We start from the raw sequence: 12,316 nt of genomic DNA on the forward strand, positions 1-12,316 counted from the left end.
AGCTTGACCCAGGTTTGCCCCCAGCCTTGTCTCTGCAAGGTTTGAATAGAGGGTTCTAATTCTTTTTTGTCTCTCCAGACTCTGCAGGTAGCTTCCTCTTCATCCCCTTACTACAGCCAGCAATTGCTAAGTCCCTGAATCTCAGAACGAAAACACACACTTTGATGAAAGTGATAGCTTAACCCCCTTCTCATTTGCATAAACCCTGGTGCCAGGTGTATCACTTTCCCAGGATTTGGGCTGTGAGGGGTGCCTCCGACTTCCTCACTGCTGGGTTTGTCTGCTCTTGGACTCAGGGGTGCCTGGCTCTGAACATTGAGACAAACTCAGGGATGTTCATCTTCATGGTTTGGTCCGCTCTCGGGCTTGGGGTGCTCACTTCTGGCTGCAGGTCTCTAGGTTGTTTGAGATGGGGACGCCCTTCTCAAACCTTCATCAGGCATGAACGAGAGGTAACTGATGGATGTTTCTCTCTCGCGTAGATGTTTCTCTCCATCTCTTTCTTCCTTCCTTCCCCAGTCTCCCCCAGTCTCTAAAAATAGATAAATAAAAGCTTTAAAAAAACCACTCAGCCAGAAGACTTGACTTGAGGTGATGAACGCACCATACAATATACAGATGATGTATTATAGAATCGTACACGTGAAACCTATATAATTTTATTAACCAATGTCACCCCAATAAATTCAATAAAAAATTTAAAATACTAAGCCAGAACTATTTCAAATCACCTACCTTTTTCATGCACAATTCCCCCTTAGCCCCATAACTATTTGAAAACTATTCTGATTTTTTTTTTTACAAAGGATTTACCACCAGAGCACAGGTGTCATGAAAAACACTGCTAAATCTAAGCCAAAATGGAAAAGGAAGACTCATGTCAAACATCGCTGTCATTTGATCCCGGCAAGTCTACTACTACGGGTCACCTGATCTACAAATGTGGTGGGATCGACAAGTGAAACACCCAACAATTTGAGGAGGCTACTGAGACAGGAAACAGTTCCTTCAAGCGTGCCTGGGTCTTGCATAAGCTGAAAGCCAGACACGAGCATGGTATCACCATCGATACGTCCCCGTGGAAATCTGAGACCAAGCAAGCACTATGTGACCGTCGCCGGTGCCCCAGGACACCGGCACCACGATGACAGGCACACCCGGGCTGACTGTGCTGTCCTGATTGTTGCTGCTGGTGCTGGTGAATTTGAAGCAGGTGTCTCCACAGATGGACAAACACGTGAGGACGCCCTTCTGGCTTACGCACTGGGTGTGAAACACCTGGTGGTTGGTGTTAACGGAATGGATGCCACTGAGCCATCCTACAGCCAGAAGAGATGTGAGGCCATTGTAAATGCACTCAGCACCTACATTAAGAAAATGGGCTACAACCCTGATGCTATAGCATTTGTGCCAATTTCTGGTTGGCATGGTGACAACATGCTGCAGCCAAGGGCTAACACACCTTGGTTCAGGGATGGAAAGTCACCCGTAGAGGTGGCGATGCCGGTGGAATCATGTTTGAAGCTCTGGTTTGCATCCTGCCACCAGCTTGTCCCACTGACAAGCCCTTGCGTCTGCTCCTCCAGGATGTCTACAAAATTGGTGCTGTCCCTGTGGGTCAAGTAGAGCCTGGTGTTCTCAAACCTGGCCTGGTGGTCACCTTCGCTCCAGTCACCGTTACAACTGAAGTAAAGGCTGTTGAGAGGCACCATGAAGCATTGAGTGAAACTCTTCCCCGGGACACCGTGGGCTTCAGTGTCAAGAACATGCCTGTCAAAGATGTTCATCGTGGGATTGTGGCTGGTGACCGCAAAAATGACCCACCGGTAGAAACGGCTGGCTTCACAGCTCAGGTGATTATCCTGAACCACCCAGGCCCAATCAGTACCAGAAACGCACCCGTGCTGGACTGTCCCACAGGCCACATTGCTTAGAAATTTATGAGCTGAAGGAGATTAATCGTTGTTCTGGGAAAAAGCTGGAAGGGAAGGTGGCCTGAAGTTTTTGAAACCTGTGATGCTGCCATCGTGGACATGCGTCCTGGTGAGCCTGTGTGTGTGGAGAGCTCTCTGACTGTCCTCCTCTGCACCGCTTTGCTGTTCATGACACGTGACAGTTGCTCTCATGAGAGAGTGTCATCAAAGCAGTGGACAGCAAGGCAGCTGTCATCACCAAGTCTTCCCAGAAAGCTCAGAAGGCCAAATGAATATTGTCCCTGACACCTGCCACCCCCGTCTTAATCACTGGTGAAGGAAGATGTCAGTGTTCTTTGTCTCAACTGGTGGTTTAAATTTAATATTAAAAGACTGGTTAATGATTGCAATGCATCGTAAACCTTCAGAAGGAAAGGAAAATGTTTTGTGGATCATATATGCTCTTTTGTATGGCAATTTTTAAGTTATAGTTTTTAAAATCATTACTTTTTCATGGAAACAACTCAGCCAAAAATCTGTTACAGAATTTTGAGAATCATTAAAGTATAGTGGGGGAAAAAAAACCCATTCTAAACCTCAGTTTCTGTATTTTTAAGAGTCAGTTAAGCCCACCCACATCAGCCAGGCTCTGGTTTAATGACAACTGGGGGAACTTTGTAGGCTGAGCCTTGAAGGATGGAAAATCTGCTGGAGAAACAAGAGGGGGAAAGGCATTCCAGGCAGAAGAAACTGCCTGGACCAAGGTCTGGAGGCTCGGAAGAGCTTTGGAGTGGCGGAGCCCTCCCAGTGTAATATGGCTGGAGCAAGGCTTAAGCGTGAGGATTTTGATGCCCTTGGATACCCCCAAGTCAGAGATGTACATTTTATCTCCCTCCACAAGCAGAAAGATTCATCCTCCTAGGTCTGTCGGTTGGACCGGGAAGACTCAGGCCACTGTAGTGTCTGCAGTGAACCCAGGACAATAGGCAGGGTGTTTGGAGCAGAGGTTGCAGCATGGCCACGAGGGGTGTGAGAGAACGAGAATCGTCAGCTCGTCATGGAGGGGGCCATCATGGCTGTAGCATGGAGTGTATATGGGTGGAAGCTGCAGGTACAATTTTTAAGGGCTTTGGCCAGGTTGAAGAGCTTGAGATGTTCCCTGGCCAGGTAGCTCAGTTGTTTAGAGCATCATCCCAATATGCCAAGGTTGCAGGTTCAAGCCCTGGTCAGGGCATATACAGGTATTAACCAATGAAAGAATAAATAAGTGGAATAGCAAATTAATGTTTCTCTTTCTCCTTCCCTTCCCCTCTTTTTCTCTTTCTCTCAAATCAATTTTTAAAAAAGAAGAAGAGCTTGAAATTTTTCCCAAGGGCAATGGGGAGCCACAGAAGGTATGTGAGCAAGGAAAATGAATAATATGCTCTCTGTCTTCCGGGCCTGCGTGGGGAAGGGAGTGAGCAGGGATGGGGATGCTGAGGAGCCCAGAGGCGGTGCTGGTGGGCCAAGAGGGGGTTGGACTGTGACTATGGGTGAAGACAAGAAAGTCCACTAGAGGCGGATGCAGGAAAAATGGGCAGGATGTGAGGACCACGTAGGCTCTGAGGAATTCAGCGTTTCTGTAGGAGAAACAGTAGCTGGCAGATGAAGCAGAGATGGGACTGGCGATGGAGAACAAGGTGAGGTAATAGAGAAGAAAGAGCGCATGTGTGACTCTGGTTCGTTTCCTCGATGGTGCCTGGCCACGTGCGAATGCTTGTTAAAACTCCACGACACGATAGGTAAATGCTATGTTTATCCCCCATTTCACAGATGAGGAAATTGAGGCTCAGGGGTGGAAGGGCCATGGCCTCAGAGGCTGAGGTGAGGAAGGGCGGACCTCTCAGGAGCTGGACACATGTTCCCTGCTGGAACTGGAGGAAGGCGCTGTCCTTGAGAAGGAAACTGCACAATAACAAGTCATGTGACCAGGGGAGGGGGCTTCCTGTTTCCTGGCCCCTCCCAGGCCAGCCTGGGCCAGTCCGGCCTGAGCGGGCAGTGGCAAGAGTGACCCCAAGCGTATCCCAGGGACTCAGGCCTCTGACCAAGGTGCTCCCGGAGGAACAGAGTAGAGAGGGCTGAGGGGACACAGCCCCAGTAATGGGTCCTTTAGTTAAGGAGGGCACTGGGAAGGAGAGAGGACTCCTGAAGTCCTCATCCTAGACCCGATAGGGGAGGGAGGGGAGCACCAAGGCAGTGACAGATAAAGAGGGCACAGGAGAAGAGAAAGGTCAGGGCAACCTTGGCAGGTAGTGAGCTGTCTGTCAACAGAGGCATTTAACTGTGCCAAATCAACACCGATGACTCGAGACCCCTTCTGGAGGGGGCAAATCAATGCCCACTTCACAGAAGAGGACACTGAGTCTGTCATTTGCCAGGACAACAAAGGCAAGAGCATCAGGCTGTGGTTTTAGAGGGGACAAAGGAGGGATTCAGGGCACACTGATTTCTGGACAGCAATGAGTGGGCGGGCCACACGGCCCCGGAGCCGGCGAGGGAGGCACGCTCCGCCTGTAAGTGTCCCCCCTCCCTGCTGCAGCCAGCTCAGCAAGACCCCGGGGCTCAGAGCTTTGCTCAGAGCTCTGCTTTGCTCAGAGCTCAGCCCTGGTGGTCATGTGCAGGGTGAGCTGGACCCTGTGGCAGAGAGTTCAGAGGAGGCTGAGCCAGCCAGCGGAAGCTCTGAGCTGGGCCCTGCGCCATCCCAGGAAAGCTGCAAGCCCGAGCTGCTGGGCCCTGAGGCGAAAGAGAGTGGGCACAGCCTGGATAGCAGGTAAGGCCCTCTTGGTCTGTGTCACCTACTCCAGCTCTTTCCCACCCACAGCTTCGCCTGTGTCCCCCACCACCGCCCCTGCTCACGCACATGCCATGGCTCCCCATGCCTGCCTGAGCCTGAGTTTTAAAACCCTGCATGATGCAGCCCCAGCCTTGACACACAGCTCCTGTGTGCCAGCCACCTCAGGTGTCCCTATTTCCAGAATCTTCCATTGCTTACTTCTTCACAGAACTGACAAAGAGGCTGATGGGGACTCTAGCAGGGGACCGGCCCCAGCCCTCGAGGAGCCTCATGAGCCTGCAGAAGACCACCAGGCTCTAGCGGCAGCCCCACGGGAACAGAAGACTATCCCCTGTGGACCTGGGGCCCCCAGTGTGTTTCAGACTCTCCAGCAGGTTCTGAGCTCACTGGAGGCTGCGGCTGCTGCCTGGCGCTGCCAGCCCCTGAGCTGTCCAGGGCCAATGGAGGTGGAGAGCAGAATCGAGGGGGACCCAAGGCTCTTCCTGGAGCAGGAGGGGGCGGGGGGCTTCCAGCGGGAGGCAGCCCACCTGGCAGAGAGGAATGCTTGGCTGCGTTTGGCCCTGGGCAGCCGTGAGAATGAGCTAATCCACTTGCAGGCCTCCCTGGAGGCTGTCCAGACAGAGAAGGAGACGCTGCAGAGAGAGGTGAGTGGGGCATCCCTGCCTCCCAGGGCTTTGCTGTCTGAGGGAGCAGGCAGCCTGGCCCAGGCGATGTTCAGTCACTTGCTTACCTGGAAAACTTTTACTCAGCATTGACTACTGAGCTCCAAAGACACAGGGCCCTTGCAGTCTTAATTAAGGTGATCAGGGAAGCCCTTGGAGGAGGTGACACTTGAATAAGGACCACATGGAGGCGAGGGAAGAGCCATACAAAGATTTGGTGAAAGACCATTCCAGGCCTAGGAGAGGGTATATGCAAAGGCCCTGAGGTGGGAGTGTGATTGGCGGGTTTGAAGAACCTTGAGGAGGCCAGCGTGGGGGTGAATGGGAGGGGATTAGGGCAGGGAGGTGACAGGGCAGTCCCCGCAGAGCCCTGAGGGCTGCAGGAAGGACTTGAGCTTTTGCTGAGAGTGAAGAGCCATGGAAGATCCCGAGCTGGGGAGAGTGGCCGGATGACACAGGTGTTCATGGGCGCCCCCTTGGGGGCAGTGGGAGGAACAGCGTGTGGGGGCAGCAGTGGAATCCTGGAGATACTGGAGGAGGCGCTAGTCCAGACACCAGAGGGTGGAAGTTGCGCAGGTGGCAAGAAGTGGGCAAATTTGGGTGATGTTGAAGGTGGAGCTGGCAGGTTTGGGCGTGAAGGCTAGAGGCCTCCTCAGCGTGTGGATTAAAGTCACGTGACTGAGGGCAGTCTCGGGGAGCAGGCCTCATCTACAGGTGGCAAGACCAGGGCTGCAGGGGCCCGGAGCAAACCACAGAATCCATTTCCTACAGAGTGGGACCCATTTCCCAGCTGGGAGAGAGAAGTTTATCTGTTTATTTACTTTGTTAGGATTTTATTTATTTTTCAGAGAGAAGGGAAGGGAGGGGGAATAAGAGAGAGAGAAACATCCATGTGCAAGGAAACATTGACAGGTTGCCTCTTGCACCCCCCAACCAGGGCCCTGGCAAGTGCACGGCCAGGCGTTAACCAGTAACTTTTTGGTTTGCAGGCCAGTGCCCGACTACTGAGTCACACCAGCCAGGGCTTATCTGTTTTTTGTTTTTTAGATTTTATTTATTTATTTTAGAGAGATGGGGAAGGGAGGGAGAAAGAAAGGGAGTGAAACCTCAATGTATGGTTGTCTCTAGCATACCCCATACTGGGGATATGGCTTGCAACCCAGGCATGTGCCCTGACTGGGAATCAAACCGGCGATGCTTTGGTTCTCAGGCTTGCACTCAATCCACTGAGCTACACCAGCCAGGGCCCCTATCTGTTTATTTTTAAGTTCACCTCCACCCACCACCTCTACAACCTCCAGTCTGTTCTCTGTGTCTACGAGTTCAGTATTCTGTTTTGTTTTTGGACTCCACATACTCATTCACATAAGTGAGCTCACTCATACCGTAGTCACTCATACCGTAGTCGTCTTGTCTAGTGCATCTCACTTAGCATAAGGGGATCGAGGCCCACCCATGCTGTTGCAAGTGGCAGGATTTCGTTCCTTTTTAAGACTGAGATATATTTCGTTATATACGTGTACCATATCTTCTTAATTCATTCACCTATCGATGGACGTATAGTTTGCCTCCATGTCTATTATAAATAATGCTGCAATGAACACTAGGGTGCATGTATCTTTTTTAATTAGTGTTTTTTTCTCCTTTGGATAATACCCAGGAATGGAATTGATGGAACTAGAATTGCTGGATCCTACAGGAGTTCGATTCTTAATTTTTTGAGGAACCTCTGTATTGTTGAGAATCCCGGCAGTGTACGAGGGCTCCCTTTTCTCCACATGCTCACCAACACCTGCTATTTCTTGTCTGTCTGAGAGCGACATCCTAACAGGTGTGGGGAGATAGCTCGTTGTGGCTTTGATGTGCATTTCCCTGATGATTAGTGATGTTGGGCACCTGTTCATGTACCTGTTGGCCATCTGTGTAGCTAAAGAAAGAGCCCTGGCTGGTGTAGCTCAGTGGATTGAGTGCCGGCCTGCAAACTGAAAGGCTGCTGGTTTGATTCCCAGTCAGGGTATATGCCTGGGTTTGGGCCGGGTCCCCAGTGGGGAGCATAAGAGAGGCAACCAATAGATGTTTCTCTCACATATCCATGTTTCTCTCTTTCTCCCTCCCTCCCCCAACTCTCTAAAAATAAATAAATAAAATTTTTTTAAAAAAAGAGAGAAGTCTTGAGTTGCTGATTTGGCGAGGTGAGTATTTGGGGCTCCTGCCTTCCAGCAGGGGCGTTTGCTACTGTTCCAAGAGCAGGTGTCGGGGAGGTCTGCTGGGCGTTTGGCGCCCACAGGCCTGGCGTGCCTCATACCTCTCAGGTCCAGGAGCTGCAGGATTCCCTGCTGAGGCTGGAGTGCGTTCCACCTCCTTCCCACAGCCAAGTAGGTGGCCCGGGCCGTGCTTCAAGCCCCGCTGGAGCTGCCAGGGAGTCCCGGGCCGCTCAGGTGAGTGTGGGAAGCTCCAAACTACTAATCTGAGATCCTCGGGGTTCAGGGCAGTGAGACTCAAATTTTGGCCACGAGATTGAACAGTTGCTGGAGAGGCCTAAACCCGTGGTACTGGGCTCTTGATGACAATCTGGGTAAATTAAGTTCCCTTTTGCTAGCAGGATCCCTTCTCCCTGTCTCACCCTCTGCTCCGGCGCCTCCAGAGTGATTCCAGTGCCCAGATCCTTGGGGCTCTCCCCTGCCAGCCCCTCGCCCCTGAGTTGCACGTGGTGGAAGCTCAGATGGAGCAGCTCCGAGGGTAAGAGATGCAAATGCTGAGCCTGTCAGAGCACCGGCACCTCCTCAACTAGGACGTGAACCCGAATCCGTGGCCCAAGTGGGAGTGAGGGTGGGGGAGAAGAGTGGAAATCTGTTAGGGGACTGCTCTGTGAGGCCTCTCACTTTTGCTTTTCCCCACTTTTGGAGGCAGGAGCATCGAGAAGCTCAAATGCTTTAACCGTCTCCTGTCAGCTGTGCTCCAGGGCTACAAGGGCCAGTGTGAGGGCCTCAGCATGCAGCTGGGCCGATGGGAGGCCGAGGCCACAGCACTACGTCTGGCCTTGCAGTACAGGTTGGTGCATCCCGCCCGCGATGTCGCTGGCTGGGAAGAGGATGAGTGTGCTCAGGGCATAGCCCTGATCCACAAAGAGAGGCAGGGCCCCTGCAGGAGAGCATTTCCACCACGGAAATGAATTTAAGGCGATTTTAGTCCAGGGTGCTGAAGGGGTCTGCATGCCCTCCGAGGGTGCGCGTGTGGGGGGCGGAAAGTGAGGGGTTCAGGAGCCAGCGGAAGCGGCACCTAGACAGAAAGGCGAGGCTGGGTGACCCGGAGCGCTCAGAACCCGTGTCCCGCAGTGAGCGCTGTGAGGAAGTGTTCGAGGTCCTGCTCACTCTCCGGGAGGCAGACTCAGGAGCAGAAGTCCCCAAGAGTGACTTGGAGGCAGCTGAGAAGGAGGCTCAGAGGCTGCTAGCCCAAGAGGAGGCTGCCATGGATGGAGCGACCCGGTGGGACCCTCAGCCAAGGTACCCCTGAGAAACCCGGGAGCTGGGTGGGCCCACGAATGGGGTCCCAGTTGGAGAATGGGGAGTTGACCTTGTGGAGACCTGACTGGAGTTGGCTGGTTGCCACTCAACAGATTCGCCATGGTCGTTGACAGCCACTGGGGTTGGTATAGGACCCACCAGGGTTGGCATGAAGACAGATGGTGGTGCCCACTGATTAGAACTGGCATTACAGAGCTTAACAAGGCCCGTCGGCTGAGAGATGATACCCACTGTGTTGGTGTGATAGTGTTCGCTGTGTGGGCGTGAGGAACAGTGCCCATCGGTGCGATGGTGCTCACTATGTTGTCTTGATGGATAATGGTGCCCATTGGGGGTTACATTATGGTGCTCACGATGCTGGTAGGACAGCACCCGCCACAGATGTCACAGGATCTATCACAGAGAGTACGATGGAAAATGCTGGAGCCGACCACAGTGGGCATGAAGTCAGCACGACCGCGCCTGCTGGGGTTGACACTGGGCCCTTTTCTGTTTTCTGTAGCCCCGAGGGCAGCAGTGTGGACAGGCCCGCACTGCAGGAGGTGGCCGACCAGCTCCAGGGCTGTGTCCGGCGTCTTCAGGAGCGTCGTGCTCTGGTGAAGATTCCCCCACAGCCAGGCTCCACCTTGGCACCCATGCCCACTGTACCCCACGCAGAAGCCCTGGTGCAGGCCATTGTGGGGACTCAACCCAGCCCAGCCCTGCCCCGGCTGGAGAAGGTGCAGATCCAGCAGGACCTGGAGACCACACGGGTACACATGAGCAGTGGTCACTGTAGTCACTGTTAGTCTTTCCTCGTGGGACAAACTGTTTGGTGAAGCTGAGAGGGCTGTGATTGGGTGACCAGGCAGCAAGGGAAAGCTCTGCTGGTCTAGAAGTAGGCTTCCTGGAGGGAGAATTGGGGTTGGGGTTTTGAGGGATGAATAGGAGCTTATCCTTTGGAATTCTGTTTCTCGTAAGACTTTGAGTGTGGCTTTCCAAAATGCCCTTCCTGTGGGAAAGAAACGGGGCAGGGGACACAATCTGAGCTTTGTAGCATGTCTTGAAGGACCCAGGGGTCTGGACTTGGAGAAACTCCGGAGCCTTCCACGGTGTCGCTACTTGGCCTTGGCTAAAACGCTTGCCCTCTCTGAACTGCCATATCTACAGCTATAGTTTTATGGCTGCTGTTTCTCACCAGAAAAGATCGCAGTGAGAGTCTGAGTTCTTCCTTGACCAGCCCTCGGTCAGTGCCTCCTGAGGCCTCAGTTTCCCTAGACGTTCACCCGGAGGCGCAAATTCCTTGCCCTCTCCTTGGTTTCTCAGGAGACACTGGAGGACCTGATGCTGAGGTTACAGCTGGCACGGCGGGAGAAGCGGGGTCTGGAGCTGCAGGAGGCCGCCCTCAGAGCCCAGGGCCCAGTCCACGTGCTCCTGCTGGAGCAGCTGCAGTGGGAGCGGGCACAGCTCCAGACTTGTGGGGCCAACAGCAGTGGTGGTGACAGTAGTGGCGGGAGCAGCGGGGACGAGGAGGCGTGGTCCCAGGTGAGCCTCCCTGCCTGGACCCAGTAGGGATAGCAGTATACCACTGGCCAGGTGTCTCTGGACAAGACTCAGGTTCCATTGCTTCACAAAGAAATGAGTTGGGCCCTGGCTGGTATAGCTCAGTGGATTGAGTGTGGGCCTGTGAACCAAAAGATCGCGGTTCAATTCCCCATCAGGGCACATGCCTAGGTTGCAGGCCAGTTCCCAGCAGGGGACGCATGAGAAGCAACCATACATTGATATTTCTCCCCCTCTCTCCTTCCCTTCCCTTGTAAAGATAAATAAATAAAATAAAATAAAATAAAGAAATGAGTTGAATGGTAAGCTGCAGGTTAAAGTTCACACTTTCGTAATTTGGGATTTCTTTCTTTGAGGGTATCAAGCCCAATAAACCCCAAAGGATTTAGTGGCTTCCACTCAGACTGGAACCTCCTCCTTCCCAGGCCTATGCACACTCCTCCCTTTTCACCCCAGTAGCCCCTGCGCGTGCTTTACCTCTTCCTAAATTTTGGTTCTAGCTTCCTCAGAGTCCCTCCTCTTTGCCCCATGCTGTCTAATCACGTCTGCCTTCTGCTTAAAGCCTTCGATGGTTTACAGAATCCTTTGAATCATCTCTCCCACCTTCAAGTCTTTGTAACTGCTGTGCCCCAGCTAGGAACTCGGAACAGTCCCTTCTTGGTGTAGTTAAGTCCTGGATCTCCTGTCGCCAGTCTGAGCTCAGACTTCACCTCCTTCAGGAAGCCCTCCTGAATTGCCTTTGGTTGAGATCACTTGTTATTTCTCTTGATAGGGAGCAATTTTATCCTCATTGGGGTATTTTATCAGACTGGGGGCTCTACGAGGGCAAGGACCAGGGCTGCCACAGTCTGGACATCAACACCCATCTTGAGCTGAGTACATTAGGCCAATGTCACTTCCCTCCCTTTAGGGCTCTGCTCTCCCTGGTGGCAGTAGGGGCACTGATGGAGGCCAGGTGGCCAAAGCGCAGGATCCGGAGGAGCTAGCTCAGGAGCTGTCGGCCTCACTTGCCCGGTGTGTGCCTGGGTCCTGGGTTGTGGGATATTCAGCCTGAGGGTTGTGGCAGAGCAAATGTGGAGGGATTGTGTGCGGCAGCGCTGGCTGAGTGTGCACCTGTGCACAGATGTGTTCTGAGAAACACCGAGGGCAGGGGGGTGGGTAGGAGGAAGACAGGATGGGCTGTGACTCTGAGCCCTTCTCTCCCCTCTCCCGCACTAGGGCCCTGGGCCTGTGGGAGCAGCTGCAGTCTCTGCGGGAAGAGCTGGAACAGGTGGCTCAGAAGGGGCGAGCCAGACGTGCTCAGAGTGCCAAGCTGAACAGTGATTTATGTAAGGCTCACAGGTGGGTCCCTCTCCCCTGGTAACCTCAGAAGCATTCCTGGCTCCCTCTGAGCCTTAGCTTCCCTCTTATAAGGTGGGCTGCACGTTTAATCCATCCCACATCTCCCCTGGTGCCTGATGTGTGTCAGCCCCTGCTGAGTGACACTGGGATCCCAGGAAGACCCAGTCAGGGAGTATACAGCCCCTGTCTTGGGTGGGGTGGGGGACTCCTTTCTGGCTCAGCCCCCTCACCCCTCCAGAGCCCTGGTCCTGGCCTTCAGAGGAGCCCAACGGAAGCAGGAAGAGCAACGGCGGAAGCTGGAGCAGCAAGTGACACTAATGCAGGCCAGACAGACAGAGGAGCTGGCTGTGCTAGAAGCCACCGTAAGAGTCCTAGGGAGGCCCCGGCCACCCCGCCCACCTCCCCGGCCAGGGGAGACCTTTCTGTAGGCCCTGTGCCTGGCCGTGTCTAAATGTACCAGTGGCAGTAGGCCATGTCATAAACTGTCCTGGAGCTATGTCA

The 12,316-nt window shown here is 53.4% G+C and overlaps 1 protein-coding gene across 4 annotated transcripts; it reads left to right on the forward strand.

Moving 5' to 3' along the window:
* Nucleotides 1-3,945: 3,945 nt before the first annotated feature.
* USHBP1 (USH1 protein network component harmonin binding protein 1) lies at nucleotides 3,946-12,316 on the forward strand. 4 transcript variants are annotated; one of them, XM_053668172.1, is made up of 13 exons: nucleotides 3,946-4,465; nucleotides 4,574-4,722; nucleotides 4,955-5,192; nucleotides 5,343-5,390; nucleotides 7,721-7,846; nucleotides 8,011-8,147; nucleotides 8,319-8,459; nucleotides 8,744-8,911; nucleotides 9,435-9,684; nucleotides 10,238-10,456; nucleotides 11,385-11,488; nucleotides 11,693-11,815; nucleotides 12,054-12,316. In XM_053668172.1, the coding sequence occupies exons 1-13, from the start codon at nucleotides 4,412-4,414 to the stop codon at nucleotides 12,241-12,243; spliced, it is 1,947 nt and encodes a 648-aa protein (XP_053524147.1). In that variant the 5' UTR covers nucleotides 3,946-4,411; the 3' UTR covers nucleotides 12,244-12,316. The 4 variants fall into 4 exon arrangements, with proteins under 4 accessions (XP_053524147.1, XP_036997858.2, XP_036997860.2 ...); XM_037141963.2 differs by having other exon boundaries at nucleotides 4,955-5,390; XM_037141965.2 differs by having other exon boundaries at nucleotides 4,658-4,722; nucleotides 4,955-5,390.

The sequence above is a fragment of the Artibeus jamaicensis genome, unplaced genomic scaffold (assembly GCF_021234435.1).
Source record: "Artibeus jamaicensis isolate MK-2021 breed Jamaican fruit bat unplaced genomic scaffold, CSHL_Jam_final contig_477, whole genome shotgun sequence".
Classification (NCBI taxonomy): Eukaryota; Metazoa; Chordata; class Mammalia; order Chiroptera; family Phyllostomidae; genus Artibeus; species Artibeus jamaicensis.

Bases quoted from the DNA above. Each gene is read 5' to 3' on its own strand.
- USHBP1 (XM_037141963.2), top strand. From the start codon at position 4,412: ATGAGTGGGCGGGCCACACGGCCCCGGAGCCGGCGAGGGAGGCACGCT. The intron at 8,912-9,434 runs GTACCCCTGAGA...TGTTTTCTGTAG, and splicing joins CGGTGGGACCCTCAGCCAAG to CCCCGAGGGCAGCAGTGTGG. The intron at 11,816-12,053 runs GTGGGTCCCTCT...TCACCCCTCCAG, and splicing joins GATTTATGTAAGGCTCACAG to AGCCCTGGTCCTGGCCTTCA.